General features: G+C 34.7%; 1 protein-coding gene across 3 annotated transcripts; it reads left to right on the plus strand.

Moving 5' to 3' along the window:
- Positions 1-6,993: 6,993 nt before the first annotated feature.
- Positions 6,994-21,223, plus strand: LOC112517888. Of its 3 annotated transcripts, none has more exons than XM_025125260.1 (27): positions 6,994-7,326; positions 7,417-7,642; positions 7,739-7,869; positions 8,943-9,065; positions 9,199-9,345; positions 9,674-10,001; positions 10,059-10,320; positions 12,804-12,925; positions 13,015-13,106; positions 13,768-13,990; positions 14,541-14,604; positions 14,755-14,974; positions 15,770-15,943; positions 16,050-16,121; positions 16,480-16,581; positions 16,661-16,750; positions 16,834-16,909; positions 17,008-17,104; positions 17,576-17,645; positions 17,742-17,921; positions 18,159-18,281; positions 18,627-18,710; positions 18,801-18,985; positions 19,514-19,652; positions 19,955-20,014; positions 20,196-20,300; positions 20,806-21,223. In XM_025125260.1, the coding sequence occupies exons 1-27, from the start codon at positions 7,237-7,239 to the stop codon at positions 20,917-20,919; spliced, it is 3,699 nt and encodes a 1,232-aa protein (XP_024981028.1). In that variant the 5' UTR covers positions 6,994-7,236; the 3' UTR covers positions 20,920-21,223. The 3 variants fall into 3 exon arrangements, with proteins under 3 accessions (XP_024981028.1, XP_024981029.1, XP_024981027.1); XM_025125261.1 differs by having other exon boundaries at positions 9,674-9,986; positions 10,068-10,320; XM_025125259.1 differs by having other exon boundaries at positions 9,674-10,320.
- The last annotated feature ends 2,388 nt before the right edge of the window (positions 21,224-23,611 follow it).

The following is a 23,611-nucleotide window of genomic DNA, read 5'->3' on the forward strand; positions in this document are numbered from 1 at the left end:
CCTGTCTTCAAGGACACTAATGTGGGGGCGCATTTAAAGGCTGAAGCTATAGGGGAGGGATAGGAACTGGGCATCTGGGATCGAACTCAATACCTGTTTTGTATTTGGCAAAGTTACTCCGCCTATTTATCAATAGCTAAATTGAGCTATGGACCATGTGCATTTATAGATGGTAAATAAATCAGTTGAACAGATGCACGGGACCACGTTGGGGTCTTCATAGGCCCACCCCTGAGCTCAACTGACAATAAAACTTGGGTCATTTGGTATTGTTTTTACCTTTGGGATTAGTCGAGACACATGTAAATTGACCCCGATACCTATAGTTAAAATAAAATAATATATGTTGGTTCACAAATTTGTTTTATTTTAATTTTATTTTTTAAAGTTTAGTGAATAATTAAATACATGAGATTAAGAACAATAATTAAATATTTTATTAAATTATAATAATCATAATATATGATATTTGATTAAATGTTTAATATCTATTTGGTAAACTAAAAATAACCCCCTTCGTAATTGATCAAAATCAATGTGCTTGAAATTTGAATTAAAAATTTAATAAAAATATAATATTAAAAAAAATATTATTTATTTTTTAAAAAAATCGCATTTTAGTTGTTTGTTACTTTGTTTGGTCCATACAAGGCATAAAGCCAATTTTGTGTAACACGATGTTGTTTACGATAATTGTAGGACGGCAAATAAAAAATCTAATGTTTAACATAATAATATAAACGTATCGTAAACAACAAGGGTGATGTCTGATTGATTTGAGTTTGAGCTTCAAATGTCAAAAGTGTCTGGAGGTCTCTGGTTCAAATTCAATGAGGAAACAAAATCCTCTTGTTGTCATGGAGGTTCAAATGTGGTGACTCTATGCTACATGCAAAACATGTGGTAGTATTGGGATTAGTCGGCTGACATAGCGGGTTGGTAATCCATGTTAATAATAAAAAAATCATCGAATCAGATATATATTTTTTAGACGTATAAAATTGTTTTTTGGGTCTTGTAAATTTTATGTTCTATGGTAAATTTCAATCTCGTGGACAAGAGCTACCAGTGTCGTTTCTCGTTTATATAACAATTGATTCACTTAACCTACAAAAACATAAAATAGAACTTTGTTCATTTAGTTTCTTTAAAACGTACGTTAATTAGCGATTCAATAAGTATTGATGGTTTCTCCTCAAAACTAGAGTCTTTGTCATAACGGTATCGTAGTCTTTGGCTTCCTACGAGGTCAGGGTTCAAACTTCACCAAGTGTGAGGAACGTGTGTGAGTTTACTTATTGCATTTTCTGTATAGTACTGTATACTTCAAAAAAAAAATCAGTAATATCATTTATATTTTTTTTGAACTAATTATCTAACGTGTCTTTATAGACTATTTTACATTGTCATTTAGCTTATGTGTTAGTTTACCAAACATAACTTAATTTATCAGTCAACAACTAACTTTTCAATCAAAAATTTGCTTTTTCAGTTAATTTACTGAACATCATCTCAGATGCATGTAGATACTAATCACTTGAATATGAATACACAGCTAGTTAGATGTATCAAGATATCTAAATCGTTATTGTTTATTTTTTTCAACCATTTTATATAAAAATGAATTATGCGTTGTTTGTTTTATTGACGCATTTGCTATAATTCGGTAAATAATATAAAAAAATGTTAAATCTTAGGGGCCGTTTACTAAACGCTTACTTGGTAAGTGTTTACCGAATAAATTTCCTTATCGGATGAACATGACAAGAGTCAAAAATCTTACCGGGTAAGAGAAGTGAGAAGGATGAAGAGTCTTACCCGGTAAGTGAAGAGTATTACTCTTACCCAGGTAAGCGCTTACCCGGTAAATTGTTGCATTTAATACGTTTTGATGTACTAAAATCCTACTCATCAAAATAAATTATAGTGTTGACTCATGTAGGTAAGCACTTATAAGGGCAAACATTTTAGTAAACAGCCCCCTTAGATTTAATTGAAATGGCAAAAGGTGTTAAATGTAACAAAATTTGGTTTAGTGTAACAAATAATCTATTTCTCAATGTGTGTAATAGAGTGTTAATTTTTTTTTTTTTTTGATTAACCTGAACATCAACCTGCTATGCGAACCGACTAATGTCATAACGACCACCTACTTCACGGGTATCCCAGAGTAATCGCATTTGAACATCCGTGGTCACAAAGGGGTTTTTTATTCTTCATTATATTCGAACCTGCGACCCCCATGCACTTTTGACATTTGGAGTCCAAGCTCAAACCAATCGAGCACCATCCTATTTAGTTTGGTTTATTTCCTATTTAGTGTAACAAAGTTTCATTGGTTAAAATGTATTTAAAAAATAAAACTAAAACAAAATTTGTTGGATTTTAGTGAATTTTCACACATAATTAATCTGTAAATATCATAATGTGATACCTAAAATTAATATGCTAAAAACATGAAAATTTAATACCAAATATGTGAAAGGGATGATACCTCGCGTGGTATACCTGATTGTTTAGTCAACGAGACGTACGTAAGTCGACAGAGAAAAAAGTTTTAAAAATACCATCATATTTTTTCTCACAATTACATATTTTAATAGAAAAATATATCAGATACGTATTTATATCATACGTAATTATATTAGTTGTACAACTTAATGAACAAATTGCATGAAAAAATAACGTATTTTAAATGATTCTTATTTTGGGTAACGTATTCTCAAAAAATTCAATTTTGGTACATAAGATGTAAAGTTTTAAACATTTAAGTACTCGGATAACCGGTTGAAGACTAGTTTTAGATTAAAAAATGATTAATTTTAGATTAAAAAAAATTTATGTCACTAACCACGTTAGCTAATAATACTGAGTTAGATACCACATCACTCGTCACATCAGCATGATAACCGGTTAATGCTTCAACTGGTTACGTGAGTACTTAAATGATTAAAATTTTACCTCTTAGGTACCAAAATTGAAGTTTTGAAAGTATGTCACTCGAAATAAGAATCAAATTAAAATACGTTATTTTTTCATGCAATTTGCATTTAACTTTAAATGCATTTTTTTAATCATGGATATCCGAGTTAACTTGCGCACACCTCGACTAATCCCAAGAAGTCTGGAGCACAGACAAAAAAAAATCCAAATGGCTTTGTATTTAACCAGTGACTTTTGAGGAAGATCTCTAAAAACTCAAGCCTTGTTATTCTTATCTGCATATTTTTTTCTCAAATTGATAATTTAATATTAGTTAATTACTAGAACGGTACACGCTCAATGCATCGAAATAAATCTTCATTTTAATGTTTACTTTTTATTCTTTGTCTCTATCAATATAATATGATTTTATGTGGTTTTGAGAAAGCGATAATGTTTTTATTTTTGAAATAAATATAAATTTGAAGATAGCATAAAAATTTGAAAAAAATAAATCGATATTAACTATTTAATAGTTTTCGTTTTTTTTTTGTAACTTCTTTAATTAAAATTTTATTATAATTAAATTTAGATTTAATAACAACGTAATTTATTTTTGATTTAATCATATAATTTTTTATAAAGATAATAATTAAACATTTTGTTATAACTCAATAATTATATTTTTAATTTTCTATATTTAAAATAAATGTTTAGCCTGTATTTGATTATGTTTATGTGCAGTTAGTTACGTGAATTTAAAATTTGAGCTTTAATAAGTTATACTTACGTAAAATTACTTGTAATCTTGAATTTTAAGTATTATAAAACAATATTTCATGTATAAAAAATGGTTTTTAAGAGTTATTGTCAGATGCTTTATAATATACTATTATATTATTAAAATAAAACGAATTAAAACACCATTTTAATTAATTTTATAAGTAAAATATCATTAAAAATAAAATTTGGAAGTGAGATAAAGATTTTGTTTGGAAGTGGCCAAGAAAGATAGCGTTGAGGATTGGGTGAGGATTGGGTTTTCCTCATCTACAAATGCTTGGTTATTATTTAACTGCCATTATCCTTTATTTTTTATGTAATTCTTTTATTAAAATATTAATATTTTATATAAAAAAATGTAATATTTATATGGTATTTCTTATTTATACGACGTTTTATTTTAGGTTAAGAGCCGTTTACAAACGCATATACGGTAAGTGCTTAACAATAAATGTTAACACTTCAATTTACTTAAAGGTAAATACTTAGGGGTTGTTTATATGCGGTTTAATTAAGCTTATTGGTCTATCTGGCATATTCGCACAACTCATTTGGATTGTTTACTTACGGCTTTATTCGCACATAACATGGCTTAATCGCACAAATAGAATTGGTATGTTGTCCTCATTCAGCCACAAAATGACACCCTTACCCCTTATTTAAAGCACCGTCTCCTTCACATATGAGACACCCCATCTTCGGCCTCTTTATGATTTTTATGTTTTGATGTTCAAATAATTAATATTGGAGGGTAAATCAGTTATTTGTGTTATTGGGTAAGGATCTCGGCTTCTGTCATGTTCATCCGATAAGGTAAATGACCTGATAAGCATTTAATATACGACCCACAAGTTTTTGAATCGAATGTACCTGTTGTCGCCCGTTAGTCTAGTAACGATAATTATGCTATTGAAAATTATGATTTATAAATTTACTTTATTTTGTTACATACGATGCAAAGAAATATAAAATTTTATTATAGATCAAGAATTGAGAATTTATGATTTACTCTCTTATATTTGTAGGTTCAAAATCAACCATGTATTTAAACGTGTTTATCAGTTGTTTACGATGTTTAGGCATGCAATTTTAAGAACTTGTGTAGCGATAACAAATCGGAACGTTTTACTGCATCACTTTTTTTAATACTTAGATAAAAAACTGATTACCTGTAATCTCAACCAGTTCTATACGGAACCCTCTCCAATACCATGTGTAGGGACATTTTCGGGCTCACTCAGCTATAAAATCTAGCAGGGGTTTGGGATCGAACCAAGGATCCGGGGTTCGATGAAGAATTGGCGAACCCTTGCTAGCCTAAATCGGTGACTAAACCAAAAAATGTCCCCTTAAAAGTTGAGATTGCAGGTAATCAACTCAAGAGATGATTTCTTATAAAATAATGGAATTAAATTTGATGATGCTTGCTTTTTTATCTATACTATATTATAAAGCATTTGACAAAAACTCTTAAAAACCATTTTTTATGCATAAAATAATGTATATTGATGCATGTTACTTAAAATTCAAAATTATAAGTAAATTATGCATAAATACAACTTATTAAAACTCGATGTTTAAATTCGTATAACTAACTACGGATAAACATAATCAAACAGAGGATAAACATCTCATTCTAAAATATAAAAAATCTAAAATATAATTAGAATAATTATCGAGTTCTAACAAATAATTAATTATTATCTTTGTAAGAAAATTATATTATTAAACCAAATATAAATTACTTCGTTATTAAACATAAATTAAATTATAATAAAAAAATGAATTAAAAAATTACACAAAAAATAGGAATTTTAAATAGTTAACTTAATACTAATATCGATATATTTTTGTCAAAATTTTATGATATCCTCAAATTTATATTTTATTCAAAAATCACATAAGACCGTACTATAACATCGATTGAGATAAATAATAAAATAAAATATTAAAATCAATATGTATCTCGCTGCATTGCACGAGTACCCTTCTAGTTTATCTCAAATGATACTATAACATAAAATATAAAGCCCATAACAATTGATTGGGCCGGATTAAAAAGGTCCATAATTAGTTTGGGTTAGGCCCATACATGTTGAGTTAGCCCATTATGTATATTGAGGAAGGGGCCTAAGTGGAAAATCGTTATAAAAATCAATTAATTCATATATTTTTTCGGATGATTTTAACAACAAACTTGATGAATAATCTATAAGGTCTGTCTGGTATATATGATTGGACTGGACTAGACATGATAGAATAAAAACTGATTTTTTCATATTTGGAGCGAAACGAGGCACGTATCAGTATCATAAAGATAATGATGGAATGTAGATTGTTGTATACATTTCCACTTATTACGATTTAAGCGGACAACCCATAGTCTTACAGTAATAAGTTTTCGTTACCTTCCATGGTCGCCAGATTGCTGTTACGCTCAAGAAGTTTTATTTACATGAATACCCTCCTTTAATTATCCTGTTGACGTAAAACAACCTTGAAACTAACTATCCGTGTTGTTTTGTTGTTGTCATAATTCCACCTATACATTTGTTTATTTAACCATTTGTCTGCCAACATACATGGTCGTTGAATTACGCTTTGGTTGTGCTCCTAGCTTTGATTAAATCAAGAAACATAGTACATCTATATCACAGATATGCACGTTTTAAATCACTTATATTGCTTCTGATATTGAATTACATCCGACTTACATAAAACAATGTAAGAACCATACACATGATTACCTTAACGAATACCAGAAGCCATGTCAGTGGTAAAAGGATAAGAGTGCAAAAGCTAATACTGACAACAATGTTGGTGAATGCATACATTTAATAAAATACTGAATGTGATAAAGACCCGAATAAGGTTTACAAAGTATTGATAAAAAGTACAGTTAAAGAATCGTAACTGAAAACAAGACCACATTCGGTTTATTCGAGTACGATAGAGAACCCAAATACGACTTCGAGGGTGTTGACATAGCTGATTTAACGAGTGTTGGAAGTTAGATCAACAAACACCGTAAAAAAAGAACCAAAGTACAGACGACGATACTAACGATCTTGTTAGTGAACGCGTAAGTTAAAGAATCGTAATAAAAAACAAGACCACATTCAGGGAATTGCCAATTACGATTAAAAACCCGATTACGGTTGCCAAAAAGTGTTGACAAAAAGATTTAGATTGAGAACCCTAATTGAAAAACAATACCAAATTCGATTGCATAAAATCCTCTTTTCACCCACCTACTACACACATTCAACCCCAAAGACCCCCCTTTGTTACTTCCTGCCGCTTAACAACCTCCCCTCCGTAAAATTCATATAAATTCATACTTGCTGCCCTTTGATTCCCAGCTTCCGATCCCCATCGCAATCAATTCTACAATCTTTTTACCCCTTTCTAATAAAATTTCATTCTTATATATATAAAAGAATACAGTTTTTGTCTACAAAATTTCCCATCTTTTTCTTCTTTCCAATCCTCCGCGAGCGAATTCCGAATCGACGGAAGGCAATTTTAACCATGGTGGAAACAAGACGCAGTTCGTCTTCCTCGAAACGCACGCTTTCATCGCCATGTTCTTCCCCAATTCCTACAGGGAAAAGATCCAAGGTATTATCTTTGATTGTAAACATAAATACCCTTTTGACCAAATCTTCAATTTTGTAGAAAATTTTCAATTTTGGCGATCGGTGGCTGCAGGCGGCGGAGGCGGCATCTTCTTCCACTACAGGCACGCCGGTGGAGCCCATTGAGGCGGTGGTGAAGGAATCTGGTGGATGTGAGTCTCAAGAACAGGAGGTCCGATCGTCTGATCCGTCGAAGAAAGATTCCGATGGTTGTGATGAAGTCGCTGGTGTTGATGTACCGGAAAAGTCTCCCGTGGGTCAGGTGGAAGGGCAGCCGTTAGTTTCCCCTATGTCTCTAGGTGGGTTTTGAAGTTTTTTCATTATCTTGAAAAAAAGAATACTTTTTGATGATCTTTTTTAAAGATTTCTTGATCTTTCTTTGATGGGTTTTGTAGGTGATTCGTTAATTGATGTAGAGAAGACCAAAGCTAATGGTGGTTCAACTGTTTTGAATCGTACTAAGAAAAGACAGTCGAAATCTAATGTTGGTGTTGCGTGGGGGAAGCTTCTTTCACAGTGTTCTCAGGTGGGTTTTTTCAGATTGTTATTTTTGGTTTAATCAACAAAGAAAATCTTGGGTATTTGGACCAATTTGGGTACTTTTGATCTTAATAAGTAACAAGAATATTTGGGTATTTCAAGATTTCAAGTAGAATGTCATGAAGTTTATGAAATTATGAGATGGGGATTAATGAATATGGTGATATTAGGAGGCTGTTTAGTTGGTTTTCCATTAAGTCATGGATGGATAAAGTTGTCTGTTTAAATTAATGGTGATATTAGGTTCTGTTTGTTAACAGCATAATGAGCTTAAAAGGGAGTATTCGCTCAGCTATCCATGACTGTTTGGTAGTGGCTTAGTGATATAGAAAGTGGCTTATTCGGTAAGCTTCCAGGGGAGCTTTATGCAGAAAGCTAGGTTTTTTCAAAACCTGCCCTCCCAATTAAAAATCAAGCTCCTTCCATCTGTAAAAAAACCCTCCCAAATAAAAACAGAATTTGTACAAACAGATTAATCCACAATGACAACTTTATCCACATAGGACTTCATGGAAAACCAACCAAACAACCCCTAATATAGATTTGGAAGGTTTTTGTTTGGGAGAGTTTTTCCGTAGATGGAGTGAGTGTGTTTTTTGATTGGGAGGGGGCGGGTTTGAAAAAACTTGGCTTTTTGCATAAAGCTCCTCCTAGAAGCTTATTGAATTAGTCACTTTCTGTATCATTAAGTCATCACCAAACAGTTATACATAGCTGTCCGAATGAGCTGTGAGTTCCATTAAGCTCATCAAGCTGCTAACAAACAGTCCCATATTACCTTTGGGCTGTGATGGTTGTTCAGCAATTCTCGCTGCTATTGGCTACAATCTTTATCCATCAGCTCTACTCTGCAGTATAGAGGTCAGGTCTGTGTACCCCCCCCCCCCCCCAAAAAAAAAGGAAAAAAGCCCAATCCCACCTTCTGGTGGGACATAATGAGCTAGTTTCGTTTGGTCTTTCCGAACTCTTTTGATTCACTATGCATTTTCTGCCATGTGTTGGGAGTAATTGCTATCATTTGTGTGTGTTTTAATATGTGTATCTTTTTCTGATGTCCAGAATCCTCATGTTGTTATGGATCGTTCCATTTTCACCGTTGGTCAAGGCCGCCAATGCGACTTGTGTCTTGGTGATACATCCATCAGTAAATCGTTGTGTAGCTTGAGGCACATAGAGTCACAGGTTTTTTTTCATTTTACTTGTTATTTGTTTCAATTAGTGATGCCTTACGCTTTCTTTCACCATCACTTGTGCACATTTTCTGTTATGTTGATGTTGGCAAAGATGCCTAATATGGATTTATTTATTTGCATAGCAAGGAGGTGCTTCAATCACTTTACTCGAAATCACCGGGGGCAAGGGCGCTGTTAAAGTGAATGGCAAGGTGTGCCCTAAAAGGTCTACCTTACCACTTAGAGCTGGAGATGAAGTTATTTTTAGCTCTTCAGGACGGCATGCTTACGTATCCTTGAAAGTAGTGTTTTTATTTATTTATTTATCACTAGCAATCATTCTACTGTTTGTGGGAGAAGAGGCAGGTCTGCCTACCTCTTCCCCTCCTCAGACCCCACCTCCAGGTGGGATTTACTACGGACCCCACCTCGAGCTCCAGGTCGGATCTACTACTTACCCCGCTCCACCTCCAGGTGGGATCTACTGGGTTCGTTTGGTTTTTACTAGTTTGTTCTTGTGCTTGTATACCGGTTTGTGTTCGTTAGTAGAAATTTGATTGATTGACTTTTTCCCCTGCGTATACCATGTGTGAAACAATTTTCTTAACGTACTCTCAGATATTTCAGCAGCTATCGAATGATAATGTTGGCGCTGATGTGGCACCTTCAGTAAGCATCTTAGAGGCACACAGTGGTTCATTAAAAGGATTACAGTTTGAAGCGAGATCTAGAGACTCATCTGCAGTTGCAGGAGCATCGATATTAGCATCGTTATCTAACATTCAGAAAGAGTTATCTCTTCTTCCCCCACCTTCTCGTAAAGGAAAAGGGTTACAAACTGGAATGCCAACTCTACCTTCTGCTTGTGAAGTACCTGATAATCGTGTAGCTGATATTGACATGAAGGATGCTTCTGATCCTAATGATAGCGGTGGTGTACCTTCGTGTGAGAAAGCCGTTGTTACGCCTGATGCTGTTAATGAAAATGTTGACGGTGTTTCAGTTGATGCAGAAATGGGGAACGTCCCTGCAGCAACTCATGAGTTACGACCGTTATTGCGTATGCTTGCAGGATCATCTGCCTCTGAGTTTGACATTTTGAAAATTCTTGATGAGCGGAGAGAAATTAGAGAACTGCTTAAGGACATTGATCCTCCGATCTCATTAGCAGCACGACGTCAAGCATATAAAGATAGCTTACAACAAGGAATTCTCGAGCCCGATGCAATTGAAGTTACATTTAAAGATTTCCCATATTATTTAAGGTGTGATCACCGACTTACTTCTTTATCTATCTTGTGCTCGTAGTTCTTATTTTCTTCTTTTTATCCTTCATTTGTTCTACACTCAATTACGATGCACATAAGTTAGAGCATGCATATATATAGGGTTAGGGGAAAACCGTAAAAAATGAAAAACTGAGGAACACCCTGGTAACCCTTCATCTGAACAGTATGCACATGTGCATACAAGTAATTTGTAAGCAATTTGTCTGGTGTGCGCATGTGCATATAAAAACCAACAAACAACTTCCATTACTTGTATGCACATGATGGAAGTTGTTTGTTGGTTTTTATATGCACATGTGCACACCAGACAAATTGCTTACAAATTACTTGTATGCACATGTGTATACGGTCCAGATGAACAGTTACCATGGTGTTCCTTAGTGTTCCATTTTTTTGGGGTTCCCCTAAACCTCCCTCTCTCTCACTCTCTCACACACACACACTATCTATGTCAAATCAGCAACTCTCATGGAAACCACAAACTTGCCCACCATCACCACCTTTTCTTCTATGTAGAAGAGAGTGACTGCATACTTTCTTTCTTAACACCCATATTTATTCAAAAAGTGATAACTTTGGTGGTTAGGTATTCATTTATTTCTCTCTTTTTTTATCTGGTCATCATCTGATCTTTAATTTGCTTGCCGATGGGGTGAAATCCACATTTTCTTTCTCTCCTTGTCAGAAAGCTAAGACTTTGTTGTTACACAAGTCCTATTTGTCGCGATCATAATGCTGAATATATCCATTGACCCAGAAACAATGAGTATTTAGACCTATAGATATCATAGATGGGTATCACATGATGGTTAATGTCAACAGAATTTTGACGTAGGATTGATCGAGTAGATAAAGATATGAAACTTTATGTTATCGTGCAACATAACCCATTTGCAGCTGATTTTGGCAATGATGCCTTCCACAGATTCCAATTTGGTCATTCTATTGCCTTCTGGTTTAATGGGTTGTATGGTTAAGTTGTACCTGTTAGATTTACTAATGCTCGAGCCCAAAAGTGGGGATTAGGGATAAAGTGTGGTCCGATTGGAAGTCTCGAGTAGGTTATATGATACATCTGTTTCCGCCTTGCCACTGTCTTGCATTTGGCTAAATTTTTGTTCTTGATGATTTATGGGTTGGATTAATTGGAAAATGCAGGATTTTCTTTAGTTCTTTCTGAAACCTACCAAAAGCTGGTTTTTTGTATTTATTAATCTAATAAAAATCCTCTTGTAATATAATAGTAATAAAGCAAATGATGCTTACTTGTTGGCTTTCTGGGTAATAATTATAATCAATCTTGTAGCTTTCTGAGGGTTCCTCACTTCTTAACTTCATGGGTTTTCTTCATCTCGACTGTTTGTATTTTTCTGGATAAAAAAAGAATTATTCATATCAAGCAATAATACCCTCTTGAGAAAAGATCTTTTCTTAAGGCAGTGGGAAAATTAGGAGGAAATGACTAAGGGGCTGTTTGGTAGTTGCTGAATGGTTTAGTGCAGAATGATTAAGTGGTCGGAATGATTAAAGAGACTATCATGATATAGTGCAAAATAAAATATAATTGTTTGGTAATTGTTTACAATGAAATTAGGGCGCTGAATGGTTAAGGGAGACCCATGATGCAAAATCATTCAGAGGTTTTTAGAACCATTAAGAGGCAAGACTTTTCTTTTGCCAAACAAGATTCACCTCTTAACGATTCAGATGTTACCTCTTAATAGTACTATTAAGAGGTAAACAAACAACCCAAAACTTTATAGTAGATTAGTAGTTCTTGTGTCACACTGTAAGTCTTTTCTTTTCGGATATACATTTTATAAACTCTTTGGTTACATTATTTGGGGAAATTAATAGAAATAGCCATTTTCAGGGACCAAATTCATCTCTTAGCCATTTCTCTTCGGAATTTTCAAAAATATCACTACCTTCGCAAGTGGCACTTTCTTGACTTGCGGAGGAGCTAAAAGACCCAAAATTCAGAGGTGCCACTTGCGAAATGGATGAAAAGTGATCTTTTTTTCAATTCTCACCCACTTGCGGATGTGCCACTTGCGGATGCGGATGAAAAGTGAATTTTTTTTGTCTCTTAGCTACCTCCGCAAGTCATGGAGGTGCCACTTTGCGGAGTCTTTTAGGAACCTCCTGAGAAAAATGGGTGAGAGATGAATTTGATCCCTGAAAATGGCTATTTCCGTGCTATTTGCCAAAAAAATACCTGTGTTGCCACTTTGACGTAAGTGATTTCATTGCAATGGTTGTTGATGCAATGGAATGACAAATCAATTTGTTCAATGACGGAAGTGATTTCATTTCGCAGATTGTTATTATCACATTTACACTTTTCAAAGGTCTTGTTTGCTTTAAATTAGTTGTCGATTGCACTGGGATCAGGTCCTCTTGTTATTTCTGTTGGTTGTCTAAAGTTCTTACTTTGCTACCCTTTTGAAAACCGACAGTGAAACCACAAAAAGTGTGCTGATTGCTTCCACATATATACATCTGAAACGTAACGAGTTTGTGAAGTATGCCTCAGATCTGCCCACTTTGTGCCCAAGAATACTCTTAGCCGGTCCAGCAGGTACGCCCTTTAAGATCCGTTTACATCAAAGGACATAAGTTCTTGTTTCTTCACTCTTTATCATCGTATTTTATGCCCATGCAACGCAGGTTCAGAAATATACCAGGAAACCTTGACAAAGGCTCTTGCAAAACATTTTGGTGCTAGGCTGCTCGTTGTTGATTCTCTATTGTTACCCGGTGTAAGTCTTTTTTCTGTCCAATTACGGGATGGATAAACTAACATGAATTAACTAAAGAAAAAAAATAAATACAAGGGAAATGACCGATTACCTAGGGTGTGTTTGGTATAATGAACAGGACAGAAAAGACCAGAGATCACTGTTCCACGTTTGGCATGACTCTTGTGTGGAACAGACGGAAACAGAGTGAAACAAAGTGGAATAGGTGTGTTCCACCCCCACCTCATGGAACAGGGTGGAGCAAGGTGGAAGAGATCTATATTTTACCAATATAACCTCAAAATAAAACCTAATTTTCTTCTAAAATGTCAAACGATCTTCCTCTTCACATTTTATTCTTTCTAATGATATATTTTGTTAGAAAAAATATTTACGTTATTAAATTAATAAATTACATAAATTAATCAAAATGTATGAACAACTCATTAGGGGTAAATTGGTCATTTTCTCTGTTCTGTTCTGTCCAGTTCTACCTTACCAAACGCTGAACAACTGTTCTGTCTAATGCTTTTTGGATACATGGATGGACTAACATTAATCAACTAAAGAATAACATTTTAGGATGGTTATATCGTAAGTGCATCTCTAGATATACTTATTTGTCACAATTCTTGGTTACACTTTATCTTGTTGCCATGCTTAATCCTTTTTCCTATACCAGGGATCAGCTGCTAAAGAAACCGACACTTCACTAAAGGAGAGCGCTAGGCCTGAAAGAGCAAGTGTATTTGCTAAACGTGCTCCACAAACAGGGGTTATGCACTCTAAGAAACCAACATCAAGCGTCGAGGCTGATATAATCGGTGGATCTACCACATGCTCTCAAGCTCAGCCAAAACAAGAGGCATCTACTGCATCATCCAAAAGCTACACTTTCAAGAAAGGTACCTTTCTATACAAAGTTTTTGTGGTTCTATTTCACATTGAGCTCTAGAAGATGCCCGTTCTACTGGGGTGTGTTTGGTATCCAGATAGGACTATCAGAACAGTTGTTCAACGTTTGCTAAGACAGAATTGGACATGGTAGAACAGATAAAATGACCGATTTACCCCTAATGAGTTGCTTATACATTTTGATTAGTTTAATGCAATTTATTAAATTATATTAAAATAAATATTTTGATATAAAATATATCATTTGAAAGTTTACGGTAAGACGATTAAAACGACGCCAAAATAAAAAGTTCATGTAGTTTCCAATTTTTTATTTTTTTATTGTTTTATATTATTAATATTTAATAAATTACATAAATTTATCAAAATATAGAATCCGTATAAAAACAATATTATGAAGACAGTAAAGTGAAAGTTTAAGAAGCATAAAATACGATAAATAAAATCTAAAGAATGAATAAAATGTAAAGAGGAAGGCGTATTTGATGTTTTAGAAGAGAATTAGGTAAAACATAGTTTGAGAACTGTCGATTTATGCAGGTGATAGAGTTAAATATGTGGGTTCGTTGCCATCTGGCTTTTCTCCTTTGCAGACTCCCTTGAGGTATTTCACTAAAACACAAAATGAATTTTTTGATTTTTTTTGCAAGTTTTACCGAGTACTCATTTTTCTTTTTGTATTCATTAGAAGAATGATCGAACTTTGTAAGGTTCTTATGTCGTCTATATGCTTTACTTTCTTTGCGTTTTATAGGGGCCCCACGTATGGTTATAAGGGCAAAGTCCTACTTCCATTTGAAGAGAATGGCTCTTCCAAGATTGGAGTTAGATTCGATAGGTCAGTTCAAGAAGGCAATGATCTTGGAGGAATTTGTGAGGAAGATCATGGCTTTTTCTGTTCAGCTGATTCACTTCGTCTTGATTCTTCGAGTGCTGATGACATTGAGAAGCTTGCAATTAACGAACTTTTTGAGGTGAGACTGGACAAATTTTCTTTCTTTGCAACTTAATGAGCTTAATGGGACTCACAACTTATTTGGTCAACTATACATGACTGTTTGGTTGTGGCTAATTGATATAAAAAGTAGCTTATTCAGTAAGATTCTAGAAGGAGCTTTATGCAGAAAGCTAATTTTTTCTTTTCCAAACATGCCCCTCCCAATTAAAACACACACTTCTTTCATGTATGGAAAAACTTCCCCAACCAATAACCTTCTCAATATATACACACAAATTAATCCACACAGACAGCCTTACCCATACAGGACTTTATCGAAAACCAACCAAACAGGACATGTTTGTTAGCAGCTTAATGAGCTTAATGGGACTCGCAGTTTATTTGGTCAACTATACATGACTGTTTGGTAGTGGCCAATTGATACAGAAAGTGGCTTATTCAGTAAGATTCTAGGAGGAGCTTTATGCATAATGCCAATTTTTTCCCCCAAACATGTACCCTCCCATTTAAAAAACACTCTCCTCCCATCTGTGAAAAAACTCTCCCAAACAAAAACCCTCTCATTATATGTAGACAAATTAATCCACACAGACAGCTTTATCCATACAGGACTTTATGGAAAACCAACCAAATAACCCTAATGATTTTACCTACGCAGAGTCGTATACTTTATCCGTTAACATACAGAAATTTGGCGAATTTTTTCATGGTCTCTTTTAATCGCTCTTTTGTGTATATGTTTAGTTTTTTTGTAATTAAATGTGAATCTTTTCTCATGGGTTAATTTCAATAGTTTATCTTTTCTATGCAGGTTGCTGTTAAAGAAAGTAAAAGCAGTTCATTGCTTTTGTTTGTGAAAGATATCGAGAAATCGATGCTTGGAAATCCCGAGGCCTATGCTTCTTTCAAGAGTAAGCTCGAGAACGTACCTGGGAATGTGGTTGTCATTGCATCACACACTCAGATGGACAGCCGAAAGGAGAAAGTAAGTAGTAATTGTTAGAAATTCTTCTTAAATCAAGTTCTCTTTTTACTATCATCGTAATCGACATTCATGAAATTTAATCATCTGACTTCCACAAATTTTGCAGTCTCATCCTGGTGGATTACTATTCACGAAGTTTGGGAGCAATCAAACGACATTGCTTGACTTGGCTTTCCCGGTATGCAATCGATAATTTGCTAACCTTTTTCACTTCATTTCACTTTGGTTTATTTATTATTTTGGAGTTGTTTTTCAATTTCATCCCTCCATGATATGATAAGTGACTTATTCAGTTAGCTTATAGGAGAGAGCTTTATGCATAAAGCCAAGTTTTTTCTAAACCTGCCTCTTCCAATTAAAAAAATACACTCTTCAATTAATGAAAAACCCTCCAAACTAAAAAAAGCCTTCCCAATCTATACAGACAGATTAATCCACACAGACAGCTTTATCGATACAAGACTTGCTGAAAAACCACCAAACAACCCCTTAGACGGAGACCGTTTCTAACGTAATTTTGCTAAAATATGGTGCAGGATAGTTTTGGTAGACTACATGATAGAAGCAAAGAAACCCCCAAGACGATGAAGCAACTCACTCGTCTTTTTCCTAACAAAGTGACCATACAGATTCCTCAAGTAAGTGAAATCCGCGTTTCTTTATATCCCGTTTCATAAAATTTTGTGGGTCTCGGTTAATTCTCATGAATCTTTGTAGGACGAGTTGCTACTTTCCGACTGGAAGCAACAACTGGATCGCGATATAGAGACCTTGAAATCACAGTCAAACATTATCAGCATCCGTTCAGTGAGTACCACCGTCTTGTATGGCTTATTTTTAATTATTATTATATCTGTTTTTCGTATTTGGTTCTGATTTCTTGATTTCAGGTTCTGAACCGAGTCCGACTTGAAAGCTCCAACCTTGATACACTCTGCATAAAAGATCAAACTTTGACGAATGAAAGTGAGTACATTTCTTGGCTGTTTCTGATTGTTGTGGGTTTTCGTTCGACTTCTATACTTTATTTTGACTAATATTCGCTCTTTTTTGACGTTTAATAGGTGTGGAGAAAGTTATTGGATGGGCTTTGAGTCATCACTTTATGCAGAGTTCTGAAGCTTCTGTAAAGGATGCTAAACCTGTGATTTCTAACGAAAGGTATTAGCATCATTTAGGTCATACGTTATTTATAGAGGAAGGGGTTAACAAAACCTAAAATTGATTAGGAACCCGGAAATCGCTCACAACGCGACACGTGTTATTCATCAGGAATGTAGACGTGTTACTCATTATGAATGTTGTAACTTATTGATCATGACGTGCGATTCATAATGAATAACACTTTCATATTCATCACGAATGTGGGATTTATGATGAATAACACTTCTCTATTCATCATGAATGTGTTATTCATGATGAATATTCATCCTGAAGAGGGACACATGGCGCGCTGTGTGCGGTTCCTGGGTTCCTAACCAATTTTGGGTTTTTAACGGAAATTCATTTAGGAATTTTAAATATTTTGAGAACTGTGAGAACCCAACTATTCATGATAAATATACCTATATATTCATGAATGTACTATGGTATTTGCTTGCTTATTTTTCTATTTTATGTTGTCGATTACAGTCTCGAGTATGGGATCAACATACTACAAGGTACTCAAAACGAGACTAAAAGTTCTAAGAAGACACTGAAGGTGAACGAACATTATGGATGCATCTTTTAATCGTATCGTTAATCTAATGATTATCATTTTTGTAAATTCTGAGGTAAATATCTCGTAAAATTTCAGGACGTGGTTACCGAAAACGAATTTGAAAAGAGACTTATTGCTGAAGTTATCCCGCCTAGTGACATTGGTGTTACCTTTGATGACATCGGAGCTCTAGAATCCGTGAAGGACACTTTAAAAGAATTGGTGATGCTTCCTCTTCAGAGGCCTGAATTGTTTTGTAAAGGGCAGTTAACGAAGGTAAAAAAAGCAAAAGTATTTTCATTAATCCAATTCTACCCTTAATTGGGAGATGAATAAATTCATTACTCTCTCTGTTATTAAGGGTAAAATCGTCATTTTGTTAATTAAAAATTGTGATACTTACGAATTTCTAGAATTGTATGTCTTTTTCGTTGTGGACATTTAATTTGGGATGGTGGGTGTATTATTTTTCGTTATATATACGGAGAAAGATATGACGATTCTTTTTTGCAGCCTTGTAAGGGAATCTTGCTCTTTGGACCACCGGGTACGGGTAAAACAATGCTTGCAAAAGCTGTTGCAACTGAGGCGGGTGCAAATTTTATCAACATATCGATGTCAAGTATCACTTCAAAGGTACTTTATTGAGTACGGATCCTTATCAAGGCTATGTTTGGCAAACTAGCTGTTGGCTGATAGGCTAGCCGTTTGGCTGATAGGCTAGCCGATGGCTGAAAGGCTAGCTGTTGGCTGATAAGCTACCTGATAGGCTAGTTGTTGGCTGATAGGCTAGCTGATATACTAATCATGCTTGGCAAAAACTAGACGATAAGCTAGATGACGATATGAAATGTGGCTTTTTCAATAAGCTCAAAAAATAAGCTAGCTTATGGTTGCAAAACATGGCTTAAATTTTTTAAGTTTCAATAAGCTCAAAAAACAAGTTAGAACGTAATTGATCTCCGTGATGCTTGTTTGTAGTGGTTTGGCGAAGGAGAGAAGTATGTGAAAGCGGTTTTTAGCCTTGCTAGTAAAATATCGCCAAGTATTGTTTTTGTCGACGAGGTTTGTATTTTTTTTTTTTGGAATAATTTTCGGTATTTCTTTTATCCTTTTTGGGTTTAAATCTTATTTTTTATATTATTTAATCAATAGGTCGATAGCATGTTGGGAAGACGGGAAAACCCCGGTGAGCATGAAGCAATGCGTAAAATGAAAAACGAGTTTATGGTGAATTGGGATGGTTTACGTACAAAAGATAGAGAACGTGTACTTGTACTCGGTGCAACCAATAGGCCTTTTGATCTTGATGAAGCGGTGATCAGGCGACTACCTCGTAGGTATGAAAATGACAACTTTACCCTTTATCGGTGCAACCAATAGGCACACAGTTTTAAAATGTGTAATTATTTCTCCCTCCGTTGCAAAAAATAAGTGTCGACAATAGAAACGACCCAGTTTTAGACATTAATAATGATCGATGGTGTAATGGATTTCTCCATCTCATAATTAAGGATAGAATTGGAAATTAGGCACTTACTTTTGAAAATGGACACTTAATTTGGCAAAGAAAACATAAATATAAATGTGGGCACTTATTTGGGGACGGAGGGAATACATTTTTTAATCAACTAAATGACAATTTTACCCTTGATGACCGAAGGTGTAATGAGTTTCTCCATCTCATAATTAAGGGTAGAATTGGAAATTGGGCACTTATTTTTCCATCTCATAATTAAGGGAGAATTGCAAATTAGAGACTTACTTCTGAACGTGGACACTTACTTTCGAAAGAAGAAAGCCGTTAACTCTATTTTTGGAGGGGTATGCTATGAACTAATGGAACCATTGTCGGTTTTCCGTTGCAGGTTGATGGTAAATTTACCCGATGCCGCAAACAGGGAGAAAATCTTGAGAGTGATATTGGCAAAAGAGGAATTGGCACCTGATATGGATCTTGAAGCAGTGGCTAATATGACTGATGGCTATTCTGGAAGTGATTTGAAGGTCTTGTTGTTCTCCTCCATCTTGCTAGATTTGATATATATATATATATATATATAGGGTTGGGTTCACGTGAGACCAACCTGTTTTTGTGAGACCCTTTTTTACACTTAAAACTTCACAGCAAAACTTGTGAAGGTAAAAAAAACCCGAATCTTGCTGTGAAGTTTCAAGTGTAAAAAAATGGTCTCACAAAAACAGGCTGGTCTCACAAAAACAGGCTGGTCTCACATGATCCCAAGTCTATATATATATTGTATCCATTTTTTTTTCGGTTTTTGAGAGTTTGGTTATCGGTTTTTCAGAATCTTTGCGTGACGGCTGCACACTGTCCAATTAGAGAAATTTTGGAGAAGGAAAAGAAGGTTTGCTTTCTCGATTATAATAATTATGTATTTCTAAAACTGTGTTTTTTCATTGTGGACGTTTATTTTTGGGAGGGGGGAAGAGTTATTTTTTGAAACATTTGAAGGAAGTTTTACGTCGTTGAAAAAAACTATTAACGTATCTTCCTGAACGTGCTAAATTGTTATTATTATTATTCAGGAGCAAGCGTTGGCATTGGCGGAAAATAGACCAGTACCTGCTTTGCATAACAGTGCGGACGTTCGTCCTCTAAATTTGGACGATTTTAAGTATGCACATGATCAGGTATAACGACGGTCAATTTTTTCCTATCGTAAATGTGAAAATATGTGGAACCCCTGAATTGATCCTCTAAAAGAGAAGGAAGGGAGGTTCCAATATATATTCAACAGAAGTAGCCCAAGCGTAGTTCATGTGAGACTTTAAAACGCCCCCTCCAACGAAGGCTAGAGGGGGCTAGCCTAATACAGATCGCCCCCGAGTGCCGAGTCTCTAGAATGGCATACCCTGACTGATACCACGTGAGAATATGTGGAACCCCAGGTTAATCTCCAATACAGATTGCCCCAAAGTGTACGAGTCTCTAGAGTGGTAGACCCTGACTCTGATGCCATGTGATAACATATGGAACCACTAATTAATCTCCATGTTATAATATACGGAATCACTAGTTAAGAACGAATGTTCCAACTTATATCAAAGAGAAATGGTCCATGTCTAGCTGATACAAGACTCTATCAGTAGTAAATTTACACCAAAACGGTAAAATTCTATATTTTATGAAATGCAGGTATGTGCAAGTGTATCATCGGAGTCCGCAAATATGAACGAGCTTCTGCAATGGAATGAACTATATGGGGAAGGCGGATCCCGGAAGAAAAAACTCCTCAGTTATTTCATGTAGACGATGATTTCAAGTGTATAGCCGTGCCTTTTTTTTTAACGACTAGTTTGAGATAAAAGACTTAGTTTTCTTTTTCCGTCATAAAATCCAATCTATAGGACCTGTATCAATGGAAATTCCGTTGCAGGAAGAGTTTTTTTTTTTCCGTTTCGCCCCCGTCCCCGAGTCTACGCCCCCATGTGTATTATATATTTAGTTTATGGCTGCTTTTGAGTCGAATTATTTCGCCATTCTTAATCGCGTATTTAATGTATTGTATAGACTAACTAATTTACTTCATTATGTTTGTTTCGTTTATATGTTATTATATGGTCGATGTTTGATATATGTATTTAGTTAGATAGCCAAATGGGCCCTGTCACCAGTCCCGGAACTGGTGCGGGACCGATTGTTTTCGTCGGTTGAAGAGCGGTTACGGTTTTCGTCAAAAAAACAAGGTTTGGTCCCTATTTTCAAAAAATAGCCGTAACTTAACGTCACCGTTTTTTTTCTTTCCCAATTTGACTTTTTTTTATCTCATTACCGTCTGTTTTTACACCATATATAAGTCATATGGTATATGGGGTAAGATACCAACTTACAAACGTAAAAAAAACATTTACAACTCACTCTATAATTCGTGTATTTGATTGAAAACAAATTACAAATTATAATAAAATGTATTTTTAAGTGTATTTGATCGGCTTCATTAAATTTTCTAGTATATATTATATTAACATTTATGTATTCTTTAAGAAAATTAAGTTAAAAATCGAATTAATAAAAAATTACATTGGATGTTTGGGTTGGGCCCGGTCCTGGGACTGGTTCTCATGACCGGTTACAACGTATTTTAACCGAAACTTCATAGCAAAACGCTATGATTATGAATGTAGCCTTCACAGTGTTTTTGTTATGAAAGTTCAACTTTTTTTTATCTACACAACGTTTTGTTGTGAAGTTTAAAATATAAAAAAAAATGGTTTCACGGATCTCACGAAAACATGCAGTTCTCACGTGAACCCAACCCTGTAATTTTTGAATTTTTAAGAGATACAAGTTTTTAGACTAAATGCATAAATTTTAAAGCTTACAAAACCTCGTACGTCTTACATCTATTGAAAATAGAATCATTTTTAATTTCTAAGTTATATTTTATACCCTTATAATTAGTTATTTAATTTACTTTAAGTCTCTTACTTTTTCATTGTTAATTTTACAACCTTATCATATTAACATAAATAATCGTATATGAACTAAAATGCATTAAAATATACATTTCTTTTTTTACAAATTATACCATGATAACTGTTTCGTTAATACATTTAAAATTAGCCTAATAATGAATATTTTTAGAATTAATCATATATTAGAAATCATGAATACATACGAATTAATTTGTTTTATACAAAATGTTTTTTTTTTACACATTATATCATTATAATTTTGGATAGTTTTAATTGCTTAACTTTTATTGTCATACAAAACTAGGGTTGATAATGAGGCAGGCCAAGAACTGAACTCGATGAGGGAAAGCGTCTTTCTTTTTCTGGGGGTGGCAAGGGCCGACGAAGGGGGGAAAACTATAGCTTCGCAGTGACAACCTTGATCGAATGTGGTTCACCGGGTTCTACCACTTCAGGTCCCAGTCTTTGGTGTCGGATTGGGCACCAAAACAGGAAACCCAATCGGATTTTCGGGGGGGGGGGTGATGGAACCCGAAACCCACAAATGTTAGATAGACCCGCGGTTATGGAACCCGAAACCCAACTTCTTGTCTATTCCAGATTTTTTAGCTTCTTGTTGAAATCTAAGTGAGTAACAAAATGATTAAATGACTTCGTAATTTTGTGATTCCTATAACAAATGTCAATACCAAACTAACGAAAGGGTCGTGGCTGGTGGTATCGCCTCTCGTGGACTGAGGTCGAAGTTCGAATGAGGAAGTGAGGAGGAAGTAGAATACCCAACTCGATTTGACTTACCCGAGAAAAAATATCAGGTTTCAGGTGTCGGTTTTAATAGGTTTCAGGGTCGGACTTTCTGCAGTTTTCGGGGCAGGTTGGATCGGGTATTTTGGGTATTGCTCACCCCTATACAAAACATTGTACAAATTTTGAGCATGCATAAATTTATCATTGTTATTTTGGATCTTATTAAAACTAAACCAAACAAACCAACCCAATATATTTCAGTTGTATGACGATCCTTCCTCCACCTCTTAGTTTTTGAAAATGCTAAACTAGTAGACCTTATTGCAAGGTCTAAATGTTGAAAATGTTAAACCAATATTCAAATTTATGCTTACAACAGATGTCAAGTCCTGCTTTGAAAAAACATTTAGTATTCATTTTGACTGGTTGAAAAAAATAGATGGTACATACCATTATTTGGCTGCTATTATGAAGAAACTCACATGCTCGAAGATTCGATTCTTTTGACCAAAAACCAAGAACCTGGATTACCTTATTGAGTTGGTGAAGGAAGGAAAACTTAGACATGTAATCGACTCAGCCGAAACGCGGAGAGGTTTGGGCCAAGAGCATCATGTTCTTATATCTTATACTATATTATAAAGCATTTGACTAAAACTCTTAAAAACTCTTAAACTCTTAAAACTCTTAAAACCGTTCATCCCTATCCGATTTCATCCTATAACTGAATTCGTGTAACTAACTGCAGATAAACACAATCAAATACAGGATAAACATCT

The sequence above is a fragment of the Cynara cardunculus genome (genome assembly GCF_001531365.2).
Source record: "Cynara cardunculus var. scolymus isolate 2C chromosome LG 9, CcrdV1, whole genome shotgun sequence".
NCBI classification, from domain to species: Eukaryota; Viridiplantae; Streptophyta; class Magnoliopsida; order Asterales; family Asteraceae; genus Cynara; species Cynara cardunculus.